Below are 26,619 nucleotides of genomic sequence, written 5' to 3'. Positions count from 1 at the left end.
CTCCTTTAGCAAGATATTGAAGAGAAAAGATACCATGGGATGGGTTAGAAAAATAAAATGAAGACAAAGGTAAGATTAATGCAGTGATGATAAAACTTGAGTTAACTTCAGAAAGCACCAAGTCAGGTATTGTGTTGTGTTGTGTTTTTTATTCTATAGCATTCCAGACCCCACCCCCAGAGGATCTTTTTAGTAGGCCTAGCTGATAACCAGAAATCTGAGTTTGTTTTTAAAAAGCTTACCGATGTCAGTGGTTGCCTGGGAAATTAAGGATAAAAAAGACTGACTTCTCTCTTTTTACTTCCCCCCATCCCAGGATTACAGCAAAAGGGATCGTTTTACTATTTTTAACTGTTTGAATTTTTTTTAACATGACTCATATAAATCAAGAGTTTGGTTATGTAACACAAAATGTAGTGAGTTACTACAATACAAAATCCACGGAAATCTTGCTTTATGTGGGTCCTTAAAATTACATTTATTAGGTATAGAAATTTGTTAAGCCAAGGTAAACTTCTAGGAAGATCATCTGAGATATCAAATTCCAGTCTAATTACCTGATAGTTTAAAGTTGATTTAATTATATTTCACATTGTTATATGTTATAGAAGTTTCAGATTTCTGAAAATTAACACTGTATAAAATGTAAATGTGTAATTCCAGTAACTTCTTAAGAGTAACTAAGTATCATTTGGATAGTAGATCAAATTCTGTTTATCTCATTGCCCTTTTACTTTTCGAAGGTATGTTGTTAAAGCACAAACTTCAAGGCATATTAGAGAAAATAAATGGAAACCCCAATTGAAAAGATTTTTCTACACTAAAAATCTCTAATTTACATAAGCACACTGATTTGTGGTGTTCAGAAATTCCCTTAAAGCTTTGAGTTATTAAAACTTCCCACAGTGTCATTTTATAAATGTATCTGATAAAAATACTACCACATCTGCACAAAGGTAAAGGCAGAGGCATGTGATAAAAAAATTGGCCAATAGCCTTTGTGTGCAGTGACCCACAAGCAACATTCAGATTACTTGAGGATGGTTTTCCTTATCACTGGTGTCAGATATCAAGAAAAGTATGCATGGACCTTTTCTTTTGCTCATCAGCCATCATTAATATTTGTGTATTTAATGTGTAGCACAAGATAACTCTTATTCTTTCAGTGTGTGACAGAGAAATAAAAGGATACCAATTATGGGAAATATGTGATTTGAATACTGAATACTATTACATACAATGTAGATGATCTGTGTACACCGATGTGGAAAGGTGTTTGTAGTAAACAGACTGAAAAAAAGGTTATAGAACATTATGTTCCATTTGTGTAGTTTAAAAAAGCAGAAAAATATGAGCTCATAGAAAAATATCTGGTAGGTTAAGAATAATAGGATTTACAGTTTTTCTCTGTATGCTGATGGGAAGAATAAAGGGATAGATTTTTAACTGTAAATCTTAGTGGTTTGGCTGGCTTTTGATCTAAAACTGCTTTTTTCCTCCCATAGCATTATAGCCTTCAGAAAAGCCAACAAAGTGGGTATTTTCATCAAAGTTACCCCACAACATGAGGAGGGCGAAGTGACCGTGTGCTTTAAGATGAAGCATGATTTTAAAAACCTGGCAGCTCCCATCCGCCCCATTGAAGAAAGTGACCAGGGCACAGAAGTCATCTGGCTCACCCAGCACGTGGAACTCAGCCTGGGCCCACTTCTACCTTGAAAGGTTTCCCTGCAAAGCAGATCCCAAAGGACAGTGTTACCATAAACCTGTGTAAAAATGTGGAAGCCACTGCTTCCTTAGGCCTTGTTTATAACAATGTACCCATACACGACTGAATCCTGTTCCTAGGAAAGTGGGAGGAGAGGCCAGACATTAGGAACACAGGGTAACTGCTGTGCTCCTCTTGTTTTCACCTCTGGTGACACTGGTAAGTCTGTGTCTCCCTCACTGAGCCCTGCACGTTGAATAACAACAGTTTAGTTCCATCCCAGTAAAGGGAATGGCTATTCCCTAATGCTTGGAGTGGCATTAGATTCATCACCTGAGAAACTCTGACAATACTACTATTAATCTGATCTCTCAAAGGATCACAGTCTTACAGAAGAAACTTAAAAATGATAACCCAAAGGTGGACCTGCTATTAATGATCCAGCATTGGTCTCAATGTACCAACTGCTCTCTGCTACTAAGTATAATTCTAAGCAATCTAAAACATATCCCTTCACTTGCCTGATGACTCCCATTTTGCCATATATTTCTATTTGACAGAAGTGTAGGATTGTCATAGTGTCTTTAGCTGTGTGATTGGAAAAACCTGTGAAGTTCTTAAGGCGCTTTCATCTATTTGCCCTCTTCTAAGTGAATACCTTAGGACATTTATTAGTTACTCTTAAATTCCTTCCCCCTAGACTGTGGAACTTTTTCATTTAAAAAGAATTTGAGAAGCAAGCAATTACATGTCATGTCACTTAACTATTGCCACAACATCCAGGGATTATGCTGCCACAGGGGCAGTCTTTGTCTTACTTTCTACCCTTTCTCCTCTTCTCTGCTTCTTTAACTCAGTAAGTTGTCCTGAGTATTTGGGACCTGGAAAGAGCCCAGAGAAAACCTGAATGAATGTATTCACTTCTGGAATGCAGAAAACGTTTTAAAATGCTAGATTTTTTTTTTTTTTTAAATGCTAGATTTTTAGCATGACCTGAACTAACATTCTTTCCATTGATTTGAAGGAGAAGTTAACTGTTACAATCTCTTGAATCCGAAACTGGATATTAAAAGAAATTTTCCCCTGTCATATGGTGAGTCAGACAAGACCATTTTGATTGTAAACCATAAAATAGGTCAGCAAGTAGCCTAGAAGGCTGGCCTAACAGCAGACATGCTGTTTTCACATGGTATCCAGCTGGGTTGTTAATCACAATTTCTGAGATGTTTTCTAAAGTGACAATTGACAAAGTAGACCACCAACTGCACCATGTTTCTGTAAAAAGTATTGTTAGTGACCAAGAGACTTTTGAGAAAGAGAAATTTCCTGTTTATCCTGGTTTTGCTTTAAGTCTTTATTCTACAAAAAAGAAAAAATAAGGTATTTTGTAATCTAGAATACAGACAGGACATAGTCCTTGTCAGCTCCCTTGAAAGATAAAAATATTTAGGAAGCTTTTGAAAGACACTAAATTATATTGTAAAGGTCAAGCCAATTTTATGAAACAATTCCTGCAGAGTAATACATATGCTGCAGTGTAAGAAAAAACCCCACTCATCTAATATGGTAATTAACAAGGTTTAGCCTCTTAGGAGCTGGGGCAGGGGCTGATTACAAGTTTACACACAATAGAAGTAGTTTTTTAAGTTCTTGTGATCCCCCTTCCCCCGCCAGAGTGTCAAATTTTATTTCACTACCTGCTAGATAGAGCCTACTGTGAACCTGGTGTTCCCTATTTGCCAGTGGAGGAAATGAGCATCAAAGTAGAGAATAGCTTCCTATGTTTACACGTGAGCGTAGGCTACACACAGTTGTATGTCATGCATTTATGGCATGTAGCTGATATTTGTTCCCAAAAGTAATAATGTTGAAGTAATGGGTTTTATTGCTCCCATGTGACACAGAAACACGAAAACACTTTTGATGATAGAAATTTTTTTTCTTCAGAAGCCAAATTAACTTGTAGAGTAAAAGAGCCATTGGTTTAATGTTTCCTCAAACTAGGTTTTAGTGCAAGCTGGTAGTCTGTATGTTCATAGAAATGGTTCAACACCTGCAGCTGGTGAATTGGGGACTGTATTTGTTCCCTTTTTTATATTAGATCAGGTGCAAGAATTTTAATGCTAGTCGGCGTGCACCACCACAGAGAGTTAGATGCTGTTGGCACTCAAAACTACAATTTTGGAAACTTAAGGCTAAGTTAATTTGGATTTGTGATTTGATTCACCCACTAATGTTTTCTTTTTGTTTAAAGTGCTTATAGGCATAATGAGCTAAATGTCAAGCGTATTTGTGGAGAAATATCCTTTTTGGTCCATTTTGGGAATGAGAGGCACTTCTTGATCTTTATGAATGACAGGTTACTGTTTTGCCTTATTGCTTAACTTAATGTAGTGAAATAAAGCAGACAAAGCTTGGGTGTATCTTTTCTTTGGTTTCATGAAGATGAGTTGTAAGTAGGCTGGCTCAGCCAGAAAATGAGTGTAGTTAAGAAAATTGGTGTAAGAGTCAGTGGGGGCATGCTCCCTTCTATTTCTTTAAATGAACTATGCTAAAACCTCATAGCAGGTTAGTTCGCTGTAACATGAGTAGATGTTGCTTTGAGTTCCTTACATACATGTTCTCAGAATCATTATATTAATGTTGTCATAGACCTCTACCAGTTTTGATCCTGGGTTGTTGCTTCTTAAGATATCCTTTGAGGCTCAGCGCCTGTAGCTCAGCAGCTGGGATGCCAGCCACATACACTAGAGCTGGTGGCTTCGAACCCAGCCCGGGCTTGCCAAACAGCAGTGACAATTACAACAAAAAAATATCCAGGCGTTGTGGCAGGTGCCTGTAGTCTACTTGGGAGGCTGAGGCAAGAGAATCGCTCTTTTTTTTGTGTGTGTGTGGTTTTTTTGGCCGGGGCTGGGTTTGAACCTGCCACCTCTGGCATATGGGACCGGTGCCCTACTCCTTGAGCCACAGGCACCACCCAAGAGAATCGCTTAAGCCCAAGATTTTGAAGTTGCTGTGAGCTGTGATGTCACAGCACTCTACTGAGGGCGACATAGTGAGACTGTATCAAAAAAAAATTAAATAAATAAAAGATATCCTTTGAAATACACAAAATGGCCTAACCTCCACAAGTGGCCACTCAACCACCTTCATCTGTGAGAGGTCAAGGACCAAAATAAAAGATGACTTGGCAACTTAAATGAAAGCAAACCAGAGTCCAGGTTCTATGTGGGAAACATGGCCCTTATTTCCACCTGGGTGTGAGTGAACAGAGTCTGAGAAAGGAGTCAGTATGTGGGTTAAGGTGGATGGGAATTTAAAGGGTCAGAGGGGTAGGAGTTGGTATATCACTCTTTCTGGGGTAGGACATTTGTGCACTCATTTCTTCCTGGGCAGGGTGGTTCTATTTGGGCAGATCCCTACATTTGACTCTATCAATCTATACCTTAATAACTCTTCTTTCCCTCCTGTTACTGTAGATAAATTATTCATACCCCTATTTGAAGCCAGGACCACCTTTTTCTTCTTTTTTTAAAATCAAGGTCTTGATCTGCTACCCAGGCTGGAGTGCAGTAATATAATTATAGCTCACTGCAGCCTCAAATTCATGGGCTCAAGGAACCCTCTTGCTTCAGCCTCCCAAATAGCTAGGGTTGCAGACATAACCACCGTGCCTGGCTAATTTTTTTTTAATGGGGTCTGGTGATGTTGTCCAGCTGGTCTTGAATTACTGACCTCAAGAGGTCCTCTTGCCTCAGACTCCTAAGTAGCAGCCCCACCTCTTAACACTAATTCTCATCCTCTACCTATTTACAGATAATGCACCAGGAATTTTCCCCTTCTTTTCAGCAGCCATGTTATCATTTCTCTTACCTTTAAAAAAAAAAAAAAAAATTGACTTCCTCAGCTGCACTACCCCATTTTTCCACTCTACTCTCTTTACAGCGAAATTCCTAATGCTTTTCCAGTTCCTCCTTGCATTCCCACCTGAACCCATTCCAGTTAAGCCTTCACTCCCACCACTTGGGTAAAACTGCTCTTGTCGAGGTCACCAACAATTCTGTCTTCAGCTGTTTAATCTTTTCATTAGCATCTGACAATTGGCTCCCTTCTTGAAAGTCTTTACTTGGTTTTAGAACACAAACACTCCTGGTTTTCCATCTACTTACTGGAAACTTTTCTTCCCTATTCTTTGCTAGTTCTTTCCTATCTTCCTAAGCTTGCAGTTTAACAAGTCTTGTTTTTTACATTGGTTTTCTCCCTATGCTCACTTTTAATCTCACCCAGTTTTCAGGGGTAAGAATGCTGAGAAAAAAATCCATTCCTGAGGTCCAGGCACCAGAGTGACTAAAGCCTAAAGCTGAATTGAAGAACAAAGAACCCCTTTACCCCTCCCCCAGTACCCAGCCTACCAAGCAGCTAGTAACAAGCATCAGTTGCTGGGGGATGGGCAAGCGTATAGAAAGAGGCCACCACTGTGTAGGTATGCAGGATAGCTGTAAGAGGATGTGAAATATTTGGTACATTAAAGATTACTACAGCAACAAAACCAAGGCAGCTCAATTCCTGAGTTGGTTGTGACCATATCCCACACAAATGGCCTCACAGAAAAGGCTTGCCCATTTCTAAGCATTTAACTACTATATATAAGTAGTGACTGGCATTTAAATAGAAAATGTGAGACACAAGCAAAAACAAAATACCCAGTCCAGGCTGGGCAAGTGGCTTACACCTGTAATCCTAGCATTCTGGGAAGCCAAGACAGGTGGATTGCCTGACCTCAAGAGTTGGACCCCATCTCTACTAAAAAAAGGAAAAAACAGCTGGGTGTTGTGGGTGACGACAGTCCCAGCTTATAGGGAGGCTGAGGCAAGAGGATCACTTCAGCCCAAGAAGCTATTGTGAACTATGATACCACGGCACTCTACTCAGGGCAACAGAGTGAGAATCTATCTTGAAAAAAAGGCCAGGCTTGGTAGCTCACACCTGTAATCCCAGCACTCTGGGAGGCTGAGGTGGGTGGTTTGCTTGAACTCAGGAGTCTGAGACCAGCCTGAGCAAGAGCAAGACCCCACCTCTAAAAAATAGCTGGGCATTGTAGCAGGCACCTGTAGTCCCAGCTACTAGCTACTTGGGAGGCTGAGGCAAGAGGATTGCTCAAGGTCAAAAGTTTCAGGTTGCTGTTACCTATGATGCCCTGGCCCTCTACCCAACGCAACAGAATGAAACTCTGTCTCAAAAAAAAAATTCAAGCCTACTGATGGTTGCATAAGCAAGGACTGGCATTCACAAAAACCATTTCTCACACAGGACAAGCTATGAGACCATATACAGAAACAACCCAGATTTTTGAACTAGGACAGAAACTTTGACATGGTGTTGAGCCTCAGAAAACAATACCCCAAAATGAAGGCCTCAAAAACAAAAGTTCTCTGACTTCCTGCCCTTCTGCCCCTCATTCTTCCCCAAGGCTAATTATAGAAACTAGACTCCCTCTTCCCTAAGGACAATCATAGAAAGTAGAACCACTTTTCCTCAAAGCCAGCCATAATACCTAAAAACAGAAAACCCCAAAACTCACCTTTCTGTGTAAAAAATGGCTGCAGTGGCCAGCTCTGTAGTGCCTATAATCATAGCGCTCTGGGAGGCCAGCTGGATCACTTGAGCTCAGGAGTTTCAGATACCTGAGCAAGAATGAGTCCCTGCCTCTACTAAAACCAGAGAAACTAGTCAGTCATGGTGGTAGGCACCTGTAGTCCCAGCTCCTTGGGAGGCTGACACGAGGAATGCTTGAGCCCAGGAGTTTGAGGTTGCTGTGAGCTATAATGCCAGGGCACTCTAGCCAGGAGGCAACAGGGTGAGGCTCTGTCTCAAAAAAAAAAAAAAAAAAATTGTAGTTCATAAGACCCCCATTCTAGAAAGAGCCCTGCCCCAAAAGGTAAAAATGCTATACAGAGAAGCCAAGAAGAATCTAGACAGGCCTGGCTTGGTCTGTTCCCATTAGGTCATACTCCTTTTGTCCAATCATATTTCTACACAGTTGTTCATACTTTGTTGAATCAAAGCATAAAAATGGACAGTTTCTTGTATATCTTTGGGTCTTCATTCTGAAGGCTCCCATCAAGGTAAAAACCATGATCAAATAAATCTGTATCCTTTTTCTCCTATTAATCTGCATTTTGTGAATTGATTTTCAGTGGATCTTCAGACAGCAAAGGTGAAGTTTTCCCTTGGCCCCTACGATGTTAAAGAATCTAAGTGAAAATATGGATAATATGTATGAATAATTTCAGTAGAGAGGCAGAAGCTCTAAGAATGAGACAACTTGGGGCGCCTCCTGGCTCAAAGAGTAGGGAGGATGGCGGGTTCAAACCCAGCCCTGGCCAAAAATTGCAAAAAAAAGAGAATGAGACAACTTGAAATAAAAAAGAATCAGCCACGCATGGTGGTACACACCTGAAATCCCAACCACATAGGAGGCTGAGGTAGAAGGATTGCTTGAGCGCAAGAATTTGAGATTAGCATGGGTAATATAGTGAGACCCATCTCCTTAAAAACAAACAAAAACCACGAAACAGGTCAGGCGTGGTGGGGCTTGGAATACTTGGGAAGCTGAGGTGGGAAAATCGCTTGAGGCCAGCAGTTCTGAGAGCAGCCAGAACAATATAGTGAGACCTCTTCTTTACAAAAAGTACAAAAATTAGCTGGGTATGATAGTGTCCACCTGTAGTCCCAGCTACTGGGAAGACTGAGACAGGAGGATCACTTAAGCCCAGAGTCTGAGGTTGCAGTGAGCTATGACGATGATGCTATTACACTCTAGCCTGAGCAACAGGGTGAGAATACAATGAAAACAGAAATGAAATAGAAAACTATCTTTAATGGGGTCATCAATAAACTTGGCATTGATGAGTTCTGAACAATCAATAACTTGAGAGATAGGTCAACAAAACTACCCAAACAGAAACCTAAAAAAAGTGTTAAGACCTACAACGGAGTATTAAGAGCTAAGGAACAATATCAAATAGTCCAGCATGTGAAATTGGAATCACACATGGAGAAGAAACTGGGCAAAAGAATATCTGAAAAGTTGATGCTTGAGAATTTTCTAAATACAGTATAATAAAAGACAATATTCATGGATCCAAGAAGTTTTGATAAACCTAAGAACTTTCTTATAAAGGAATATATATATACTTAGCATATGATCAAATAATCTCACTCTGAGGTAATTTACACAAGGAAAATGAGAACCTATATCCATACAAAAACCTGTATGTGAATGTCTATAATGGTTTTATTTATTTACTTATTGAGACAGTCTTACTCTGTCACTCTGGCTAGAGTGCTATGGTGTTAGCTCACAGTAACCTCAAACTCTTGAGCTCAAGAGATCCTCTTACCTCAACCTCCCAAGTAGCTGAGAGTTGCCCATTACAATACCTGGCTAATTTTTTTACTTTTAATAGACAGAGGTCTCGCTCTTGCTCAGACTGGTATCAAACTCCTGAGGTCAAGCAGTCCACCTGTCTTGACCCCTCAGAGTGCTAGGATTACAGGCGGGAGCCACTGCACTATAATGGTTTTATTTATATTCACTAAAATATTAAAACAACCCAAATGTCTATCAACTGACAAGTGTACTATAAAAAGAAAAATAACAGTAGGTGTTGTGGCGGGCACCTGTAGTCCCAGCTACTCGGGAGGCTGAGGCAAGAGAATCCCCTAAACCCAGGAGTTGGAGGTTGCTGTGAGCTGTGTGACGCCACGGCACCGAGGGCGATAAAGTGAGACTCTGTCTCTACAAAAAATAAATAAAAATAACCCTCTGATATATCCATACAAGGGGATTTTACTCAGCAATAAATAGGCACAAATTACTTATAATGATATGGATGAATCTCTCGGATATAACATGCTAAGTGAAAGAAACCAGACCCAAAAAGCTATATAGAATTTCACTTATATTACATTCTGAAAAAGGCAAATCTAGGACTAGAGCACAAATCAGTAGTTGCCATGGGCTATATATGGGGATAATGTAATTGACTACAGAAACAAAAGAAGTGCAGGGGATGATGAACGATTCTATATTTGCTATGGTAAGTGTATGTAAAAATTCAAAACTGTGTAACTAAAAAAGGTAAGGTTTTACTGTAGGTAAATTATACTTTAAATAAACCTGATTTTTTAAAAAATGAGGTGATTTAAATAAACGTATCGATTAGTCTGGTGATAGGTTAAGTCAAATGTTAAAGTGTTACAGAATGGGTTAAAGTTCGTTCGAAGAATATTAGCAGGGTGGTTATGAGTTGCTTTGAAAATCAAATAAGTATTGATCCATAAGACCCTTTCATTTTAGTTGGAAAAACAATACTAACGTCTTTCAACCACCATTTTCTAACTACAACCAGGAACAGGTTACTTAATCTCTCTAAACCTCAATTTCCTTTTCTATGTAAGAGCGCTTATCATCCCTGGCTAAAGGGTAACCTCGCAAGACGAAATACAGAACGCCCAGATAAATCACAAATCCAGAGTCCTTAGAGCCTTAGTGTAAGTACCAAACATGTATAAATTAGTATAAGTACCAAACATGTATAAATTACTTTAAAAATGATTCGTTTGTTTACCTGAAAACCAACTTTAGTCTGTTTTTGTTTTATTTTGCTAAATCTGGCAACTCCACAAGAGAGGTTACTGTGAGAATCAAATGAAACACTGGCACTGCGAGACGTTCGCCCAGCATTTGGCACAAGAAGCGCTCAGTGGTAGCTAACGCTGTGATCCTCTCAGCCCTTCATTCATTTCTTGTTCCTTCCTCAATTCTTTAATAAATCCACTGTACTCGTGGCCCTTCATTCCAACTAGGAATAAACTCAAAAGAAACATCAAAGTGTAGCATACCAACACCCCAACTGTTAAAGAAAGAAACTTCCAAAAGCAGGCAACGTCATGACGCAAGCCCCACCCCGGAAGAGGGTCTAGACGCGTAAATAAGACGTAGACAGGCCCCGCACCGGCCTCGGGGCTTGACGGGATCGTGGCGGTCTTCTCTCCCAACTCGGAAGCTACCGCTGCCTCCCGACGCTCCCAAGATGGCGACCTCTCTAGGTTCCAACACCTACAACAGGCAGAACTGGGAGGATGCGGTGAGTGTGCCTGCCGGAGGAGGTCGGAACGAGTCAGCGAAGAGCACCGTGCGGGCGGGCAGGACCCGGGCTACGCGCGGCCGAAGGAATTCCGGGAGGTGCCCGCACGGTGGCCTTGCTGGGCCGGAGCAGGAGGCCGGAGGGCGATCTTCCTCCGGGCTTGGAGGGAGAGGGCTTAGCCAGGGCCCCAGGACCAGCCCCTCTTACATCCTCGCCCCCTTCAACCTATTCCAGCTGGTTTTCTTTTCTCTCGCCGCCTGCCGGAAGTGCAGACAGCGCCCCCTCCCGCGACCCGGCCGTGCTGGACTTGAGGTTCCTGCCCTGCCTGGTTCCCCACCCACGCTCGCTCCCCGCCGCCCCCTCTTGTGCGACTGAGATGGCAGAGTCCTTAGAGCCTGGTGCTCAAACACATTTGTCATTTTCACTAGGACTTCCCCATTCTGTGCCAGACGTGTCTTGGAGAAAACCCATATATCCGAATGGTGAGTGATCACGTGTGAAATGGGAGCTATTGTTCATGTTCTGTCAATGTTGTGGTACTTGCACACTGTCTGGGAAGTGTTTGTCTTAGACAAGGAGGAGAAATGATGCTCTTTTTCTAACCCAAAGCGCTGGACGAATTGCAAAAGAACTGTCATGCAATAATTCTGTAATGTAGGAGTCATAACAGAAGCTAGTATTTGTTGAGCATTTACCTAGAAAGTAGGTCTGTCAACCAAAGGCTGAGAGAGTTTATGTCATGTTGTATAGTAAATAAGGAGTAGAGCTGGGGATTTATGTTTAGATAGTCTGATTCCAGGGGTCTCAGCAAGCTACAAGGAGAACCAGGACTGGAAACTAGATTTCCTGATTCATAATCAAATGTCTTTCTGCTGATGCACTGCGTCTTTTTAGTGTTAGGTACCCCCATCCTTATAAATAAGAGTAAAACTAGCAGCAGTTAATAATAATTAGGTTAGGGCTCTATTATTGTGATCAGTCTCAGTGGTATTGATAGTATATTCAAGATGTTACTTTTTTTTTCTTTTTTTTTTTTTGAGGCAGTCTCACTAGGTTGCCTTTGGTAGAGTGCTGTGGTGTGACAGCTCACAGCAACCTCAAACTCTTGGGCTTAAGCGATTCTCTTGCTTCAGCCTCCCAGGTAGCTGGGACTATAGGCGCCCACCGCCACGCCTGGCTATTTTTTTGGTTGCATTTGGCACTATTTTAGCAGGCCTAGGCTGGGCTTAAATCCACCAGCCTCAGTGTATGTGTATGCGCCCTGCTCATTGAGCTACCGGCTCTGCCTATTCAAGATGTAAATGGGCTGGCTGTCAGCATTAAACGTAAGAGTTGTGGCTATAGAAGACACTTGATATTAGATCCATAGATTCATGAGATACTATAACTCATGTTAGAATATATTATATCCCTGCCTCCTGCCTCCCCAAAAAAGGTTGGATTTTTTGTTTGTTTTCTCTTTAGGATGCCAGGGATCTCAAGATACATTTCCTGGATTATATTTTGGGAAAGAGTAGACATCTGTTTTTTTCTTTCCATAACTCCAATTCTTCTCTGTTTTTTCCTATTTTAGACCAAAGAAAAATATGGGAAAGAGTGCAAGGTAAGCATGTCTGTTAAAGAGTAATGATTTTATTTATTTTCCTTTTTTCTACCAAATTAGTCTTTAGCTTAGTAAGTTTTGAGGTCCTCCAATAAAAGTCAGTGCTATACAATTTTCATACAGTGTGGCCATAAAGTTAATGTGCAGTTTAAATAGTTACAACTGTAAATAGTTACAACTGTTTAAGTTTAAATTGTGCCTGAACTTTATGGCCACTCTGTATGTTATTGATGTATTCATTGGCTAGTAACTAAGTAGTGTGGGAAGTAAGAAAATGAACCCTCTAATGTAGGGATTCTTTTTTTTTTTTTTTTTTTTTTTTGTAGAGACAGAGTCTCACTGTACCGCCCTCGGTAGGGTGCCGTGGCGTCACACGGCTCACAGCAACCTCTAACTCTTGGGCTTACGCGATTCTCTTGCCTCAGCCTCCCGAGCAGCTGGGACTACAGGCGCCCGCCACAACGCCCGGCTATTTTTTTGTTGCAGTTTGGCCGGGGCTGGGTTTGAACCCGCCACCCTCGGCATATGGGGCCAGCGCCCTACTCACTGAGCCACAGGCACCGCCCTAATGTAGGGATTCTTATCATGGTGTCTACAGAAGGGCACCGGACAAATTTGTATACCAAGTTTTGTATGACTATGCACATGAGTGTGTGCTTAGCTTACTTTTAGCTAAGTAAGGTCATAGCTATCATAAAATTCTTAGAGGATTGTATGACACTTCTCATACCTCCCCCTCTCCCCCCAAAAAATCAAAGTTCATATTAGTAATGGGGCTTACCTCTAGGGTTGGGGGAATTTTGACTTTTTGAATACCTCATTTCTGTATTATGGGAATTTTTTAACTACTAGGAAAAGGTGCTGAGAATTGGATTGAAACATCAAATGAAGTTTAGACTAGGTGTTGAAGTCTGGGGATCCTTGAACCCTCCATTGTTACTAGATCTCCTCTGTTGTCCAGATCAGGATCATTAACCCTCAGTGGCTCTTGGTTTGTGTTCCAGATCTGTGCCAGGCCATTCACAGTGTTTCGCTGGTGCCCAGGAGTCCGAATGCGTTTCAAGAAGACTGAAGTGTGCCAAACCTGCAGTAAATTGAAGAATGTCTGTCAGACCTGCCTCTTAGACCTAGAGTATGGTACGCTTACCCTGTCCAATAGATCTGGAAGCGTGCAGGTGCTTTAAACAACAAACTGGTCTTTTTGTCTTCCACTTCTCACTCTGATTCTGATTCTACTTTGGAATATCTGCTGTGAATGCTTTTCTTAGGAAGAGAACTGTAATTGGACCACTCTAGAGTCCTCCTGAATATTAATAGGAACTTAAGGAAATGTAGGAATTAATTAGAACTGGCCTAAATCGCCATCCCTCTAGGTGAGGTAAAAGACATTGATTCCATTGATCCAAAGCTTTCTTTCACAATCCAGGCCAGAAGCTCATGATGGGCTAATTGTGCTTTAGACTTTTTTTTTTAAACAGAGTCTTACTTGTCACCATCAGTAGAGTACAATGGCATTGTAGCTCACAACACCCTCAAACTCTTTTTTTTTTTTTTATGGCCCTCGGTAGAGTGCCGTGGCATCACACAGCTCACAGCAACCTCCAACTCCTGGGCTTAAGCGATTCTCTTGCCTCAGCCTCCGAGTAGCTGGGACTACAGGCGCCCGCCACAACGCCCGGCTATTTTTTTGTTGCAGTTTGGCCGGGGCAGGGTTTGAACCCGCCACCCTCGGTATATGGGGCCGGCGCCTTACCGACTGAGCCACAGGTGCCGCCCCACCCTCAAACTCTTGAGCTCAAGTGATTCTCTTGCCTCAGAGTTTTTAGAGATGGGTTCTCACTCTTTCTCAGGCTGATTTCCAGCCTATGAGCTCAAGCAAGCAATCCACCTGCCTTGGCCTCCCAGAGTGCCAGGATTACAGGTGTGAGGCACCTCACCCAGCCAGTGTGCTTTAGACTTTTGTCTCAACTGCATTGTTAGGACTAGTGTATTCTGCAACTATCTCAGAGTAACTGCTTCTGAGAATGTTTTTTTTTCCTCCCAACTGTAGGTGACTTTTTTTTTTTTTGTAGAGACACAGTCTCACTGTACTGCCCTCGGGTAGAGTGCCATGACGTCACATAGCTCACAGCAACCTCTAACTCTTGGGCTTAGGCTATTTTCTTGCCTCAGCCTCCCGAACAGCTGTGACTACAGGCCCCCGCCACAACGCCTGGCTATTTTTATGTTGCAGTTTGGCCGGGGCTGGGTTTGAACCCGCCACCTTTGGCATATGGGGCCGGTGCCCTACTCACTGAGCCACAGGCGCTGCCCCGTGACTTATTTTTTGACTTTTTGTGAAAAGCAATTTACTAACAAAAGAGTTACTACTGTACTAGAAAAAGGAAAAGTAAAATGTATGAGTTTGTATATATTAAGTTCATTAAAGTTACTCTGCTAGTCAGAGTCCTTGCCATATATATAACATTACTTATATGTTTGTCTTTTTTTTTTTTTAAGAGACAAAGTCTTACTCTATTGCCCTCGGTAGAGTGCCGTGGTGTCACAGCTCACAGCAACCTCCAACTCCTGGGCTTAAGTGATTCTCTTACCTCAGCCTCCCAAGTAGCTGGGACTACAGGCACCTGCCAGAACGCTCAGCTATTTTTTTGTAGCAGTTTGGCTGGGGCTGGGTTTGAACCTGCCATCCTCGATATATGGGACCAGCCCCCTACTCACTGAGCCACAGGTGCCGCCCTTATATGTTTGTCAACGAGGTGTTCTGGTTCTGGAATACAGTCACCCTTACTATAACTATCCAGAGGATCTGTAGGATCATCCTAAAAATAAACTACTTTTTTTTTAGAGACAGAGCCTTAAGCTGTTGCCCTGGAGTGCTGTGACATCACAGCTCACAGCAACCTCCAATGCCTGGGCTTAAGCGATTCTTTTGCCTCAGCCTCCCAAGTAGCTGGGACTATAGGTGCCCACCACAACGCCCAGCTATTTTTTGGTTGTAGTTGTTGTTTGGCAGGTCTGGGCTGGATTTGAACCTGCCAACTCTGGTGTATGTGGCTGGCGCCTTAGCTGCTTGAGCTACAGGTGCCGAGCCAAAATAAACTACTTTTTACATTTATTTTAAATAAACTGTTGTAATAATAGCTAGATACATTACTAATTATAAATTAAAAAAACTTCAGTAAACTGAAGTTTTTCATTTAAAAGATTTTCTAAAGCATTTACTTCATCATGTTTTATGACAGCTCAGGGATTTGGACAATTTCTTACCATGCTGTATATATATAACTGGTTAGCCTGATCATGCTGAAACATTTGAATAAAAATATAATTAAATCTCTGGTAACAAGTAGAAAAGGAAGGGAAGGATGATGTGTACTGTGTGCATATTCAGTATGGATAAGTTTGGTTTTTTTTTTTTGCAGTTTCTGGCCGGGGCAGGGTTTGAACCCACCACCTCCAGCATATGGGGCCGGCGCCCTACTCTGTTGAGCCACAGGTGCTGTCCCCAGTATGGATAAGTTTTTAAATATATCTGAGGGTCTTTTTTCCTTTTCTTTGTACTAGGCCTGCCCATCCAGGTTCGAGACGCAGGATTGTCTTTTAAAGATGACATGCCAAAGTCAGATGTCAACAAAGAGTACTATACACAAAACATGGAGAGAGAGGTATGCTGCCACTTTTTTGATAAAAACCCTGATGAATTGATACAATGGATATAATTTATCTTTTGAATTTGTCACCCTATGTAGATTTCTAACTCTGATGGAACTCGGCCGGTTGGCATGCTGGGGAAAGCCACATCTACCAGTGACATGCTGCTCAAACTGGCCCGGACCACACCCTACTACAAAAGGAATCGGCCACACATTTGCTCCTTCTGGGTAAAAGGAGAGTGCAAGAGAGGAGAGGAGTGTCCATACAGGCAAGAGCCGAGCCTCATTTTCAGCATTTGCTTTCAGATGATCAGTCATCTAAGAAATGGGAGATGCTAGCTTATACTGTTTCTTGCTTTCTTTTTTTTTTTTCTTGAGACAGAGTCTCACTTTGTCACCCTTGGTAGAGTGCCATGGCATTGTAGGTCACAGCAACCTTAGACTCTTGGGCTCAAGTGATTCTCTTGCCTCAACCTCCCGAGTAGCTAGGACACATCACATATTCCCAGCTATTTTTAGAGATGAGATCTTGCTCTAGCTCAGGGTGGTCTAGAATTTAAGAGCTTAGGCAGTTCGCCTGCCTTAGCCTCCCAGAGTGCTGGATTACAGATATGAACCACTACGCCTGGCCCCCACTATTTTGTAGAGATGGGGTCTTGCTCTTGAACTCCTGAGCTCAAGCAGTCCACCCACCTTGGCCTCCCAGAGTGCTAGGATTACAGGTGTGACCTACCACTCCCAGCCTAGCTTATACTAATTCTGTTTTAAAATCTGCAGCAGGCTGGTATTCTCCCTGCCTTTCTTTGAGATGCCGTACCATTCTTCACTCCTTTTCTCCTCCATGTTTCCTTCTCTCACTCCTTATTCTCTGCTGTCTTCTCTCTCTCATCTCTTCTCACTCTCTTCCCTTTCTCTAATATAAAATAAACTTGCACTTTTATATTCTTAAAAAAGTAAATAAATAAAATCTAAAGCTCATAAAACTAGTATATTTCATACTTAAGGACCATTAAATTTAGAAGAACTTAATTAATATCATAATTTTTACTTACAACTGAGTCTTGGGAAACTAAGTTGGTATGCCATATAGTATAGGTGCTGACCCTAAAAGTTTCTACCTGAGTACTAAGTGCTCACTGTCTTGTTATCAATGCCTTGACTTTCAATGTATAGGTAAAGTCAAAGTAAGGCTGAACTTGTAAAGGGTTTGTAAGTATGTTTCGGTTAAGACTGCCAACCATCTGGATTAGAAGTTCTTAACTTGGGATTAGTTAATCCTATTCCAATAATGTATCCCACAAAAAAAATACATGTCCTTTTTCTGGGTCTGTGTCCATAACTTTAATCAGATTCTCAGTGGAATGCGAGACCTCAAAAATGTTAAGAACCATTGACCTAGATAGGGGTAACCGTGTGTTTGGTTTGGGGCTGATTATGCCAAAACTGTTTCTTTATAAGGAAAGTTAGGTACCCTATATGGCCTAATGGCTTTTTTTTTTTTTTCTGACGGAGTCTCACGCTGTTGCCCTAGGTAGAGACCTGTGGTGTTACAGCTCACAGCAACCTTCAACTCTTAGGCTTAAGCAATTCTCTTGCCTCAGCCTCCCAAGTAGCTGGGAGTACAGGCACCTGCCACCATGCCCAGCTATTTTTGTTGTTGTAGTTGTCATTGTTTGGCAGGACCCAGGCAGGGTTTGAACCCGCCAGTCCTGGTGCATGTGGCCAGCACCCTAGCCACTGAGCTACAGGTGCCGAGCCACCTAATGACTTTTTAGAAGGTTGGGAAGTCCTAGTATAATACAGTAAAATCCCTTGGTACTCTGTTTTTAATTGTATTTTGGTATAACCATGGTTTCTAGTTCAGAAGGCATTTCAGGATATGTATTTGGGGCTTCTCTTAATATGTAGCTATTCTTTTTTTTTTTTTTTTTTGCAGTTTTTGGCCAGGGCTGGGTTTGAACCTACCACCTCCAGCACTCTACTCCACTAAGCCACAGGTGCCGCCCATTATGTAGCTACTCTCGAAAGATAACAATATTCTTTCCCTTTGTTTCACCTTTATGCATTGCTTTTCCTTGAATCATAGACATGAGAAGCCTACAGATCCAGATGACCCACTTGCTGATCAGAATATTAAAGATCGATATTATGGAATCAATGACCCTGTAGCTGATAAGCTTCTAAAGCGGGCTTCAACCATGCCTCGTCTGGACCCACCAGAGGATAAAACTATTACCACACTATATGTTGGTGGCCTGGGTGATACCATTACTGAGACAGATTTAAGGTTTGTGGATTTAATTCTAAGAGTTCTTTTTGCTTTTTTAACTACTCTGGAATAATTTATTTGCAAAAACATAGGCAAGTATGATAATTCTATACAAAGTACATTTTTCTTCAGCCACTCTATAATTGGTATCATGCTTACTAGAATTTTTTTTTCTTTTGGGGGCGGGGACAGAGCCTCAAGCTGTCATCCTGGGTAGAGTGCTATGGCATCACAGCTCACAGCAACCTCTAACTCCTGGGCTCAAATGATTCTCCTGTCTCCGCCTCCCAAGTAGGTGGGACTACAGGCACCTGCCACAACACCCGGCTATTTTTTGGGTCGCAGCCGTCGTTGTTTGGTGGGCCCGGGCTGGATTCCAACCCGTCAGCTCAGGTGTATGTGGCTGGCGCCTTAGCCACTTGAGCCACAGGCACCGAGCCTAGAATTTTTTTTTTTTTAAGACAGATACTAACTTTGTCACCCTGGGTAGAGTGCCATGGTGTCATAGCACACAGCAAACTCAAACTCTTGGGCCACCATGCCCGGCCCTGACTAGAATTTTTGTAAAATTGTCCTTTAGGGGACTTTACCTAACAAATACAGTCATTGTAACCTAATTCTTTGTATCCTAAGTGAATCCCAAACAATAAAAAAAGTAATAAGATAAAATAATAAAATATTCCTTTGGGATACCAGAGTAATAACGTTCATCAAGGGTGATTATCAATCCTTGCATATGATAACAATTTCATAGTATTCTATTTGACCTATAGCCAATTAGAATTTTTAAAATATGACACATGTCCAAGTGTGATTAATTATGTAGAGGAAGGGAGATTATAAAACTCTAGTGGTTTAAATTATTGGCTTTTTAAAAAGACTGGTATTTGATAAATTTGTATTTTAATTGGCTTGTGTTATACTTGGTTAGATGAGACATCTGGGCAGATAGTAATGGAAATTACTTCTTCCAAAAAGATAAAGTGGAGAAGAAACTCCTGTATGTTCATGACCTGCCCTTGGTAGCCTGTCTCCATTAAAACCTAGCTATATGAGCTAGACAGTCTCCAGCAGCTGACACATTTGTATAAAAGGCTAGATAGTAAATAGTTTAGGCAAGTTGGCCACTTATAGTCTCTGTTACATTGTCTTCTTTTTTATTTTAGAGACAGAGTCTCACTTTGTTGCCCTCGGTAGAGTGCTGTGGCGTCACAGCTCATAGCAACCTCCAGCTCTTGGGCTTAGGCAATTCTCTTGCCTCAGCCTCCCGAGTAGCTGGGACAACAGGTGCCTGCCACAATGCCCAGCTGTTTTTTTTGTTGTTATTGTTGCAGTTTGGCAGGGGCCGGGTTCAAACCCACCACTCTTGGTATATAGGGCTGGCACCCTACTCACTGAGCCACAGGCACCACCCCATCGTCTTCTTTTTTAAAAATAACCTTTAAAACAATTTTTTTAAACATTGTTGGCTCACAGCCTTGAGAGCTATATTTTGCCAGCCCCTTAGCTAGGATTTAGTTCTTAGGGTTCTTAAGCAACCTATTGGAACTTCCTTTCCTATATGGGAAAAACTCTGAGATGTTTGAGAATATTTGCTCATTATTTTCTTTCCTCCTATCAATAAGCAACACTCACAATAGGATAAGATTTTGGGAGAGAAATACTCTCAGGCAGTTAGGCAAATAATCCTGGAGCCCACCTGCCTGGTGGTGAGTCAGTGAAGAAGTTAATCTGTTTTCAATCTTCTGGAAATGTCTGCAAGTGTAACCCCATCTTTCTCTGCCTATATCCCCTTAGAAACCATTTTTACCAGTTTGGAGAGATCCGGACAATCACTGTTGTGCAGAGACAGCAGTGTGCTTTCATCCAGTTTGCCACGAGGCAGGCTGCAGAAGTGGCTGCTGAGAAGTCCTTTAATAAGTTGATTGTCAATGGCCGCAGACTCAACGTGAAATGGGGAAGGTGAGAATTATATTATTTTAAAATAATACTATTGAGATATTTCAGAAACTCTTTGATTGTTTGGAGATTAGTTAGCTTTTGGCAAACAGGCTTAAATCAATAGGATCTTTAAAGAGCTCTTTAAAAAATAATTCTCTGATACTTGATTCATGTAGATGTTGGGAAAACCCTACTTTGGAAATGTATTTGGGGTCATAGTCTGTTTCTTTGAAGGTTCGTGTTTTTGTGACCAACTTTTCTAGGCCAAGTATAATGCCAAGGCATGAAAGGTAGATTTGAGGGTTTACAAATGTGTTAGACCTAGATTCTTCCCTTAGAGGCTGCTTGCCTACTGGAGAAGATAAAATGTAGAATAGCTATTTTAAGTTTGAAGGGATGATTGCATAAGAGAGACACAGGTAAAATACCCAGTCTTTTTAAAAGGGGGATCATGTTTCTAGCTTGGAAGTAGGGAAGAAATGGCTAACAGCAGTTATCTCCCTTTGTGGACAGTTCCCTGTGTCCTGAGTGTTGTGCCAAACCTGGATAAATTGCCTTTTCTAGTCCACAACAGTTCTAGCAGGTTTTGAACCCAGGTCTTTGTGATGTCAAAATCTTTGTTCTTATCTACCGTGCACTGTGGCCTTTATGGGACAAGAGTATGCCAAAGAGCAGGCAGGAGCAAAGGCATGTCACTGGGGGATGGTGAAAAGCATAGGTGTGAGATGAGATGGGACAAAGTGCTGATGTCCTGTGTGCATTTGTGCCTCCCAGGTCCCAAGCAGCTAGAGGAAAAGAAAAGGAGAAGGATGGAACTACAGACTCTGGGATCAAGCTAGAGCCCGTTCCAGGATTGCCAGGAGGTGAGTGCAGACTTTCTGCTGACTTCAGAAGCTCAGTCAGCCCTGATGTTCCTCGTTTAGAAGAAGGACTCAGATCTGGCTCCTGCAGCTACTCCATTCTCCCAGCAGGACCTTTGAAGGTGGTAGAAATGACATTGCACAGTTGCCTTCCCCTCTAAGTGTTCGCTATATTCTCTCCTCCAGCTCTTCCTCCTCCTCCTGCAGCAGAAGAAGAAGCCTCTGCCAATTACTTCAACTTACCCCCAAGTGGCCCTCCAGCTGTGGTGAACATTGCCCTGCCACCACCGCCTGGTATTGCCCCGCCACCCCCCCCAGGTAACTTCCATCTTCTTAGCCCAGGGAAATGCTTGTGAGAATCCTGACTGTCTCACACCTCACCATCTTGTCTATCACATGCAAATGCACTGAGTTTGTTCTGTAGAAGACTACAAGTAAACCTGATCTGTTGGGATTCCTGATACTTCATTTTGTTCCTGGCCTGCCAAAGAGAGGAAAGGTGCCAGTTTCCTAGAGATCTGAGTATAATGTGTAATCAGAGTAGGAGTTACTGGATTACAGTGATCTATCATCAATTTGTTCCCTATTCTAAACTTAATCTTTACCAGTACCTAGAATACTATGGCTCAGAGTGTGGGCTGTGAGCAGGTATCATTTCACCAAGTATTTATTACCTGTTTGCTTGTGCCTGAATATAAAGCAACGAATTACTTCTCCTTAGCTAAGAACGTCTTGTTACAAAAAACCATCAGATGAACTGAGCAATGTGCTTGGTCATGTAATAGAGTTACCTTTTGGCTTAAGCTCTTTTCTGTTGGCCAGTAATAAACAGGTTTCAGACCGGCACTTTGTATATCACTGCTCTAGAGAGTGTCAGAGACAGTGTGAACAGTAAGGAAGTCACAGATAGCCGGTTCTGTCGCAGAGATCTTCATACTGGTCTTTGAAGAGTCTGGCTTCCGAACACCCTCCATTCTAGTATTAGGCAAGCATTGAGATTAATGACAGTCTTGCCATCAGCCTGATTTCTTCTTTACCTCCCAAATCCTATGAATCTTGTCTTGTAAGATTTAGCGCATTTGATACTTGGAGGCTCAGATGACATCCTAGCCCATACCTTGAGTCCAATGGAGGTTTTTAGACTTGGGGGAAAGGTTTCTATAACTAAGGAAATAACATAGGTGGCTCTTCCTGAACAAGTCTTATGAACTGACATTTGCTTAAGCCCCATGTCAACCTTGATTTATGCGTTGGTAGTTTTGACCCTGGAGGGTTAGAGGTTTGAAACGTTGTCAAGGGAACTGTAAGCCTAACAAAGTTCTCTCCTTCTCCAGGTTTTGGACCACACATGTTCCACCCAATGGGACCACCCCCTCCTTTCATGAGGGCTCCAGGACCAATCCACTATCCTTCTCAGGACCCTCAGAGGATGGGAGCTCATGCTGGAAAACACAGCAGCCCCTAGCACATTATCACCACTGTGAAGCTCTATGGAAGAAAGGGCACTTAAAAATCCCAGTAAATCTTGGAATAAATATATTTTTCCTTCCCTGTAGTTTCCATGGTAGCTGAATGTGTTCAGATGTGGGCAGTCAGAGACAACAGCCATGCTTTCCTACACATATCGAAAGGATCAACGGACCTCAAATAAGCTGCCGTTAGCACATCTGATTACTTATAACATGACTAATACAGCCTAATGCCTGCTCCCCTTACCTGTGTGGGGGACAAGCGGATGAGTGAATTGGAATGTCCAATGGAGTTGCCATCCCAATTATATGTTCATTTTGTACCTTTTGGGGGGAGAAAAATTGATCTGCGGTAAAATTTGACCATTTTTATGTCCATTGGGTATTTTTGTTTTTATCACCTAAAAAAAAGATTACTAGTACTAATCATTGTAGTGGCCTAAGTGTGATTAATTATTCTGAAGTCACACCCTCAGAAAGACAAGGAGAAACCAGCACCAGCAGAGCCCGGATCTTTTCTTTCCTGTCCTTTTCCTCAGTTAATAATAAGGAATCTGATAAGTTTACTTCTGCATGCCAGCAAAACAGAAGACAAAATTTTTTATTCCTGCTAATTGGATGGAAACACAAATTTCATGGAGCTGTGTTATCACTGAAGAAAGCTGGTGTCTGGGATGAAATTAAAGAACTTCCTGTAAAACACTTTCTTTAACAAACTGAGATGAAAAGTATTGGAGTGTTTGAACGGAAGACTTATGACCTACAGCTGCGCCTCTGATCTTCAGCATTCACCTTCGTGTGTCTTCAGCGTCTCATTGTAATTCTCTGCTTCTGTTTGGTCTTAGAACGTTTGGATATAACTGAATTGTAGACGGTAAAGGAAACTGATGTTGTGTTGTGTTTTTTGTTTTTAAATAATTAAAACGGGTCAATTTTCCAAATGTTGTGGGCTTATTCCTAGTTTTCTGTTTTCTTAATCTTTTGGTAATTGAACATGAGGTCAGTGGAAATTAGAAATGAGTTGTACACTAATGAAAATTATTTTAATCTTGCTTTAGTTTAGGCTCTTTTAATTTTTATCTCCATATCCATTCTGCGATGGTGAAAAAGGCCCAGGCCATCCTTCCTTAGTACGTATTTCAAAGATTGATTATGAGGCTGAAATAAGATAGTGCACAGAAGCACTTGGCACAAGTCCTGGCATGTGGTGGGTCATAAATGGTAACATTAAAGAGATCTAGCCCAGGGCTAGGGCATGAATCTGTAGTCCCAGCTACTTGGGAGGCTGAGGTGAGAGGATTGCTTAAGGGCAAGGAATTCTAGGCTACTGGAGTGCTGTAATGAAGGTTCCTATGAATAGCTTTTAAACTTAAGCCTCAACAACACAGCAAGACTCCATCTTTAAAGAAAGTAACATAGAATTTATTTATTTTTGAAGATAGTCTCACTTTGTCACCCTTGGTAGAGTGCCATGGTAACAGCTCACAGCAACCTCAAACTCTTGGGCTCAAGTGATCCTCTTGCCTCAGCCTCGCGAGGAGCTGGGATTACAGGTGCCCACCACAATGGCCAGCTATTTTTATTTATTTTTTTACAGACAGTCTCAAGCTGTCTCCTTGGGTGGAATTCTGTGGCATCACAGTTCACAGCAACCTCAGACTCTTGGGCTTAAGTGATTCTCTTGCCTCAGCCTCCCAGATAGCTGGGACAATAGGCACCTGTTGAAACTCCAGGCTATTTTTTTTTTTTTGTTGGAGTTGTTTTAGCAGGACTGGGTCAGATTTGAACCCGCCAGCCTCAGCTAAGTTTAGAGATAGGGTCTTGCTCTTCAGTCTGGTCTCAAACTCCTGAGCTTGAGCAATTTGCCTGCCTCGGCTTCCCAGAGTGCTAGGATTACAAGGCAGGAGCTACCGCACCCGGCAGTAACATAGAATTTATTTATTCATTCATTTAATTTTTTTTTTTTTTTGAGACAGTCTCACTACATTGCCCTCAGTAGATTGCTATGGCATCACAGCTCACAGCAACCTCAAACTTGGGTTTAAGCGATTCTCTTGCCTCAGCCTCCCAAGTAGCTGAGACACATACCATGACACCTGGCTATTTTTTTGTTGCAGTTGTTCAGCCGGCCCAGGCCAGGTTTGAACCTGCCACCCTCAATGTATATGGCTGGTGCTGTAACCACTGTGCTACGGGTGCTGAGCCAATAACACAGAATTTAAAAGTCATCCATATTAGGGATTTGGCAAAAATTGTCATAAATCCATTTTTCCTGAAGCTGATTTCAAGTCACTTTTATTTAAAATATGTACTTCTGAGGCAGATATGCCCCATATGACACCTGTTTTACCTTCTTTGCAGAGTTTGTTTCTCTAGAGCGTGTCATCTGCCCTTTTTTAAGATTTAAAAATTAATTTAGAAGCACTTGGAAATTGTATTTTATTGCTATAATGCCAAAGGTGAAGCAATGTAGAGTACTTCAAATATTTTTCGATGCTTTTGAGTGTTTTTTATTTTGTTTGCCTACTTCTGAGCATGTAAACGATTTTCAGCCAATTTGTGAACAAGAAGTGAATTTTACAGCCAGCATTTTAATAATTGCTAGATTCAATGATTTATATACACATGTACGTACATGAATATATGACTGTCTCTGTATTCTTTTTGGAGAACAGATTGTAATGTGCTTTGGTTATGAATTTTGTAGGAAAAAAACAATCAAAAATTGAAGCACAGGGGCGGCTCCTGTGGCTCAGTTGGTAAGGCGCCAGCCCCATATACCGAGGGTGGCGGGTTCAAACCCGGCCCCGGCTGAACTGCAACCAAAAAAAACAGCCGGGCGTTGTGGCAGGCGCCTGTAGTCCCAGCTACTCGGGAGGCTGAGGCAAGAGAATCGCTTAAGCCCAGGAGTTGGAGGTTGCTGTGAGCTGTGTGAGGCCACGGCACTCTACTGAGGGCCATAAAGTGAGACTCTGTCTCTACAAAAAAAAAAAAAAAAAAAAAATTGAAGCACAGAATAAGTATGCAGTTCATCTTTCTTAAATCAGAATTATAAGCCAGGCACAGTGGTTCAGGGAGGCTGAGGTAGGAGGATCCTTGAGCTCAAGAGTTCGAGACCAGCCTTAGCAAGAGTGAGATCCTGTCTCTACTAAAAGTAGAAAATTTAGCCAGCTATTGTGGTGGGCACTGGTAGTCCCAGCTCCTTAGGAGGCTGAGGCAGGAGGATTTCTTGAACCCAGGAGTTTAAGATTGTGAGCTGATACCAGTGGCACTCTAGCCAAGGTGACAGAACAAGACCCTGTCTCAAAAAATATATATTATAGGCTGGGTGCAGTGGCTCAAGCCTGTAATGCCAGCACTCTGGAAGGCCAAGGCAGTAGATTACCTGAACTCAGGAGTTAGAGACCATCCTGAGCAAAAGTGAGACATTGTCTCTACTAAAAATAGAAAAACTAGCTGGGGTTGTGGCATGGTGCCTGTAGTCCTAGATACTGAGGAGGGTGAGGCAAGAGGATCACTGAAGCCCAAGAATTTGAGGTTGCTATGAGTTATGATGCCACAGCACTCTACCAAGGGCAACAAAATGAGACTGTCTCAAAAAATATATATTTATTTGTCTGAAAATCAATTTACTTTGCTCTCACTCTGAAGATATTTTTCCATTACTGCTGAAAAGTGTTCTATTGGGTGGCACCTGTGGCTCAGTCGGTAAGGCGCCAGCCCCATATACCGAAGGTGATGGGTTCAAACCCGGCCCTGGCCAAACTACAACCAAAAAATAGCCGGGCGTTGTGGCGGGCACCTGTAGTCCCAGCTACTCGGGAGGCTGAGGCAAGAGAATCGCGTAAGCCCAGGAGTTGGAGGTTGCTGTGAGCTGTGTGAGGCCACGGCACTCTACCGAGGGCCATAAAGTGAGACTCTGTCTCTACAAAAAAAAAAAAAGAAAAGTGTTCTATTAGTAGTG

General features: G+C 42.0%; 2 protein-coding genes across 4 annotated transcripts in view; both read left to right on the top strand.

The window, feature by feature from the left end:
* The window catches only part of DCTN4 (dynactin subunit 4), a 39,153-nt gene extending 35,028 nt beyond the window's left edge, over positions 1 to 4,125 (top strand). For all 3 annotated transcript variants that reach the window (XM_053567165.1, XM_053567166.1, XM_053567167.1), the window contains one exon: positions 1,506 to 4,125. In XM_053567165.1, the coding sequence (XP_053423140.1) occupies positions 1,506 to 1,719 (214 nt within the window). In that variant the 3' untranslated portion in view covers positions 1,720 to 4,125. The remainder of the gene's footprint in view (positions 1 to 1,505) is intronic.
* Positions 4,126 to 10,443: 6,318 nt separating this feature from the next.
* RBM22 (RNA binding motif protein 22) lies at positions 10,444 to 23,591 on the top strand. The gene is made up of 11 exons (XM_053567168.1): positions 10,444 to 10,860; positions 11,289 to 11,342; positions 12,434 to 12,463; positions 13,468 to 13,600; positions 16,028 to 16,128; positions 16,213 to 16,385; positions 18,203 to 18,403; positions 20,183 to 20,347; positions 21,101 to 21,189; positions 21,373 to 21,504; positions 22,521 to 23,591. Exons 1-11 carry the CDS (start codon positions 10,807 to 10,809, stop codon positions 22,649 to 22,651), a joined length of 1,263 nt encoding a protein of 420 aa, XP_053423143.1. The 5' UTR covers positions 10,444 to 10,806; the 3' UTR covers positions 22,652 to 23,591.
* The last annotated feature ends 3,028 nt before the right edge of the window (positions 23,592 to 26,619 follow it).

This window comes from Nycticebus coucang, chromosome 17 (genome assembly GCF_027406575.1).
Source record: "Nycticebus coucang isolate mNycCou1 chromosome 17, mNycCou1.pri, whole genome shotgun sequence".
NCBI lineage: Eukaryota > Metazoa > Chordata > Mammalia > Primates > Lorisidae > Nycticebus > Nycticebus coucang.
The sequence above is the reverse complement of the archived record's forward strand: the minus strand, read 5'-3'. Positions and strand labels throughout refer to the sequence as shown.

Bases quoted from the DNA above. Each gene is read 5' to 3' on its own strand.
- RBM22 (XM_053567168.1), top strand. From the start codon at position 10,807: ATGGCGACCTCTCTAGGTTCCAACACCTACAACAGGCAGAACTGGGAG. The intron at 11,343-12,433 runs GTGAGTGATCAC...TTCCTATTTTAG, and splicing joins AAAACCCATATATCCGAATG to ACCAAAGAAAAATATGGGAA. The intron at 16,386-18,202 runs GCAAGAGCCGAG...CTTGAATCATAG, and splicing joins GGAGAGGAGTGTCCATACAG to ACATGAGAAGCCTACAGATC.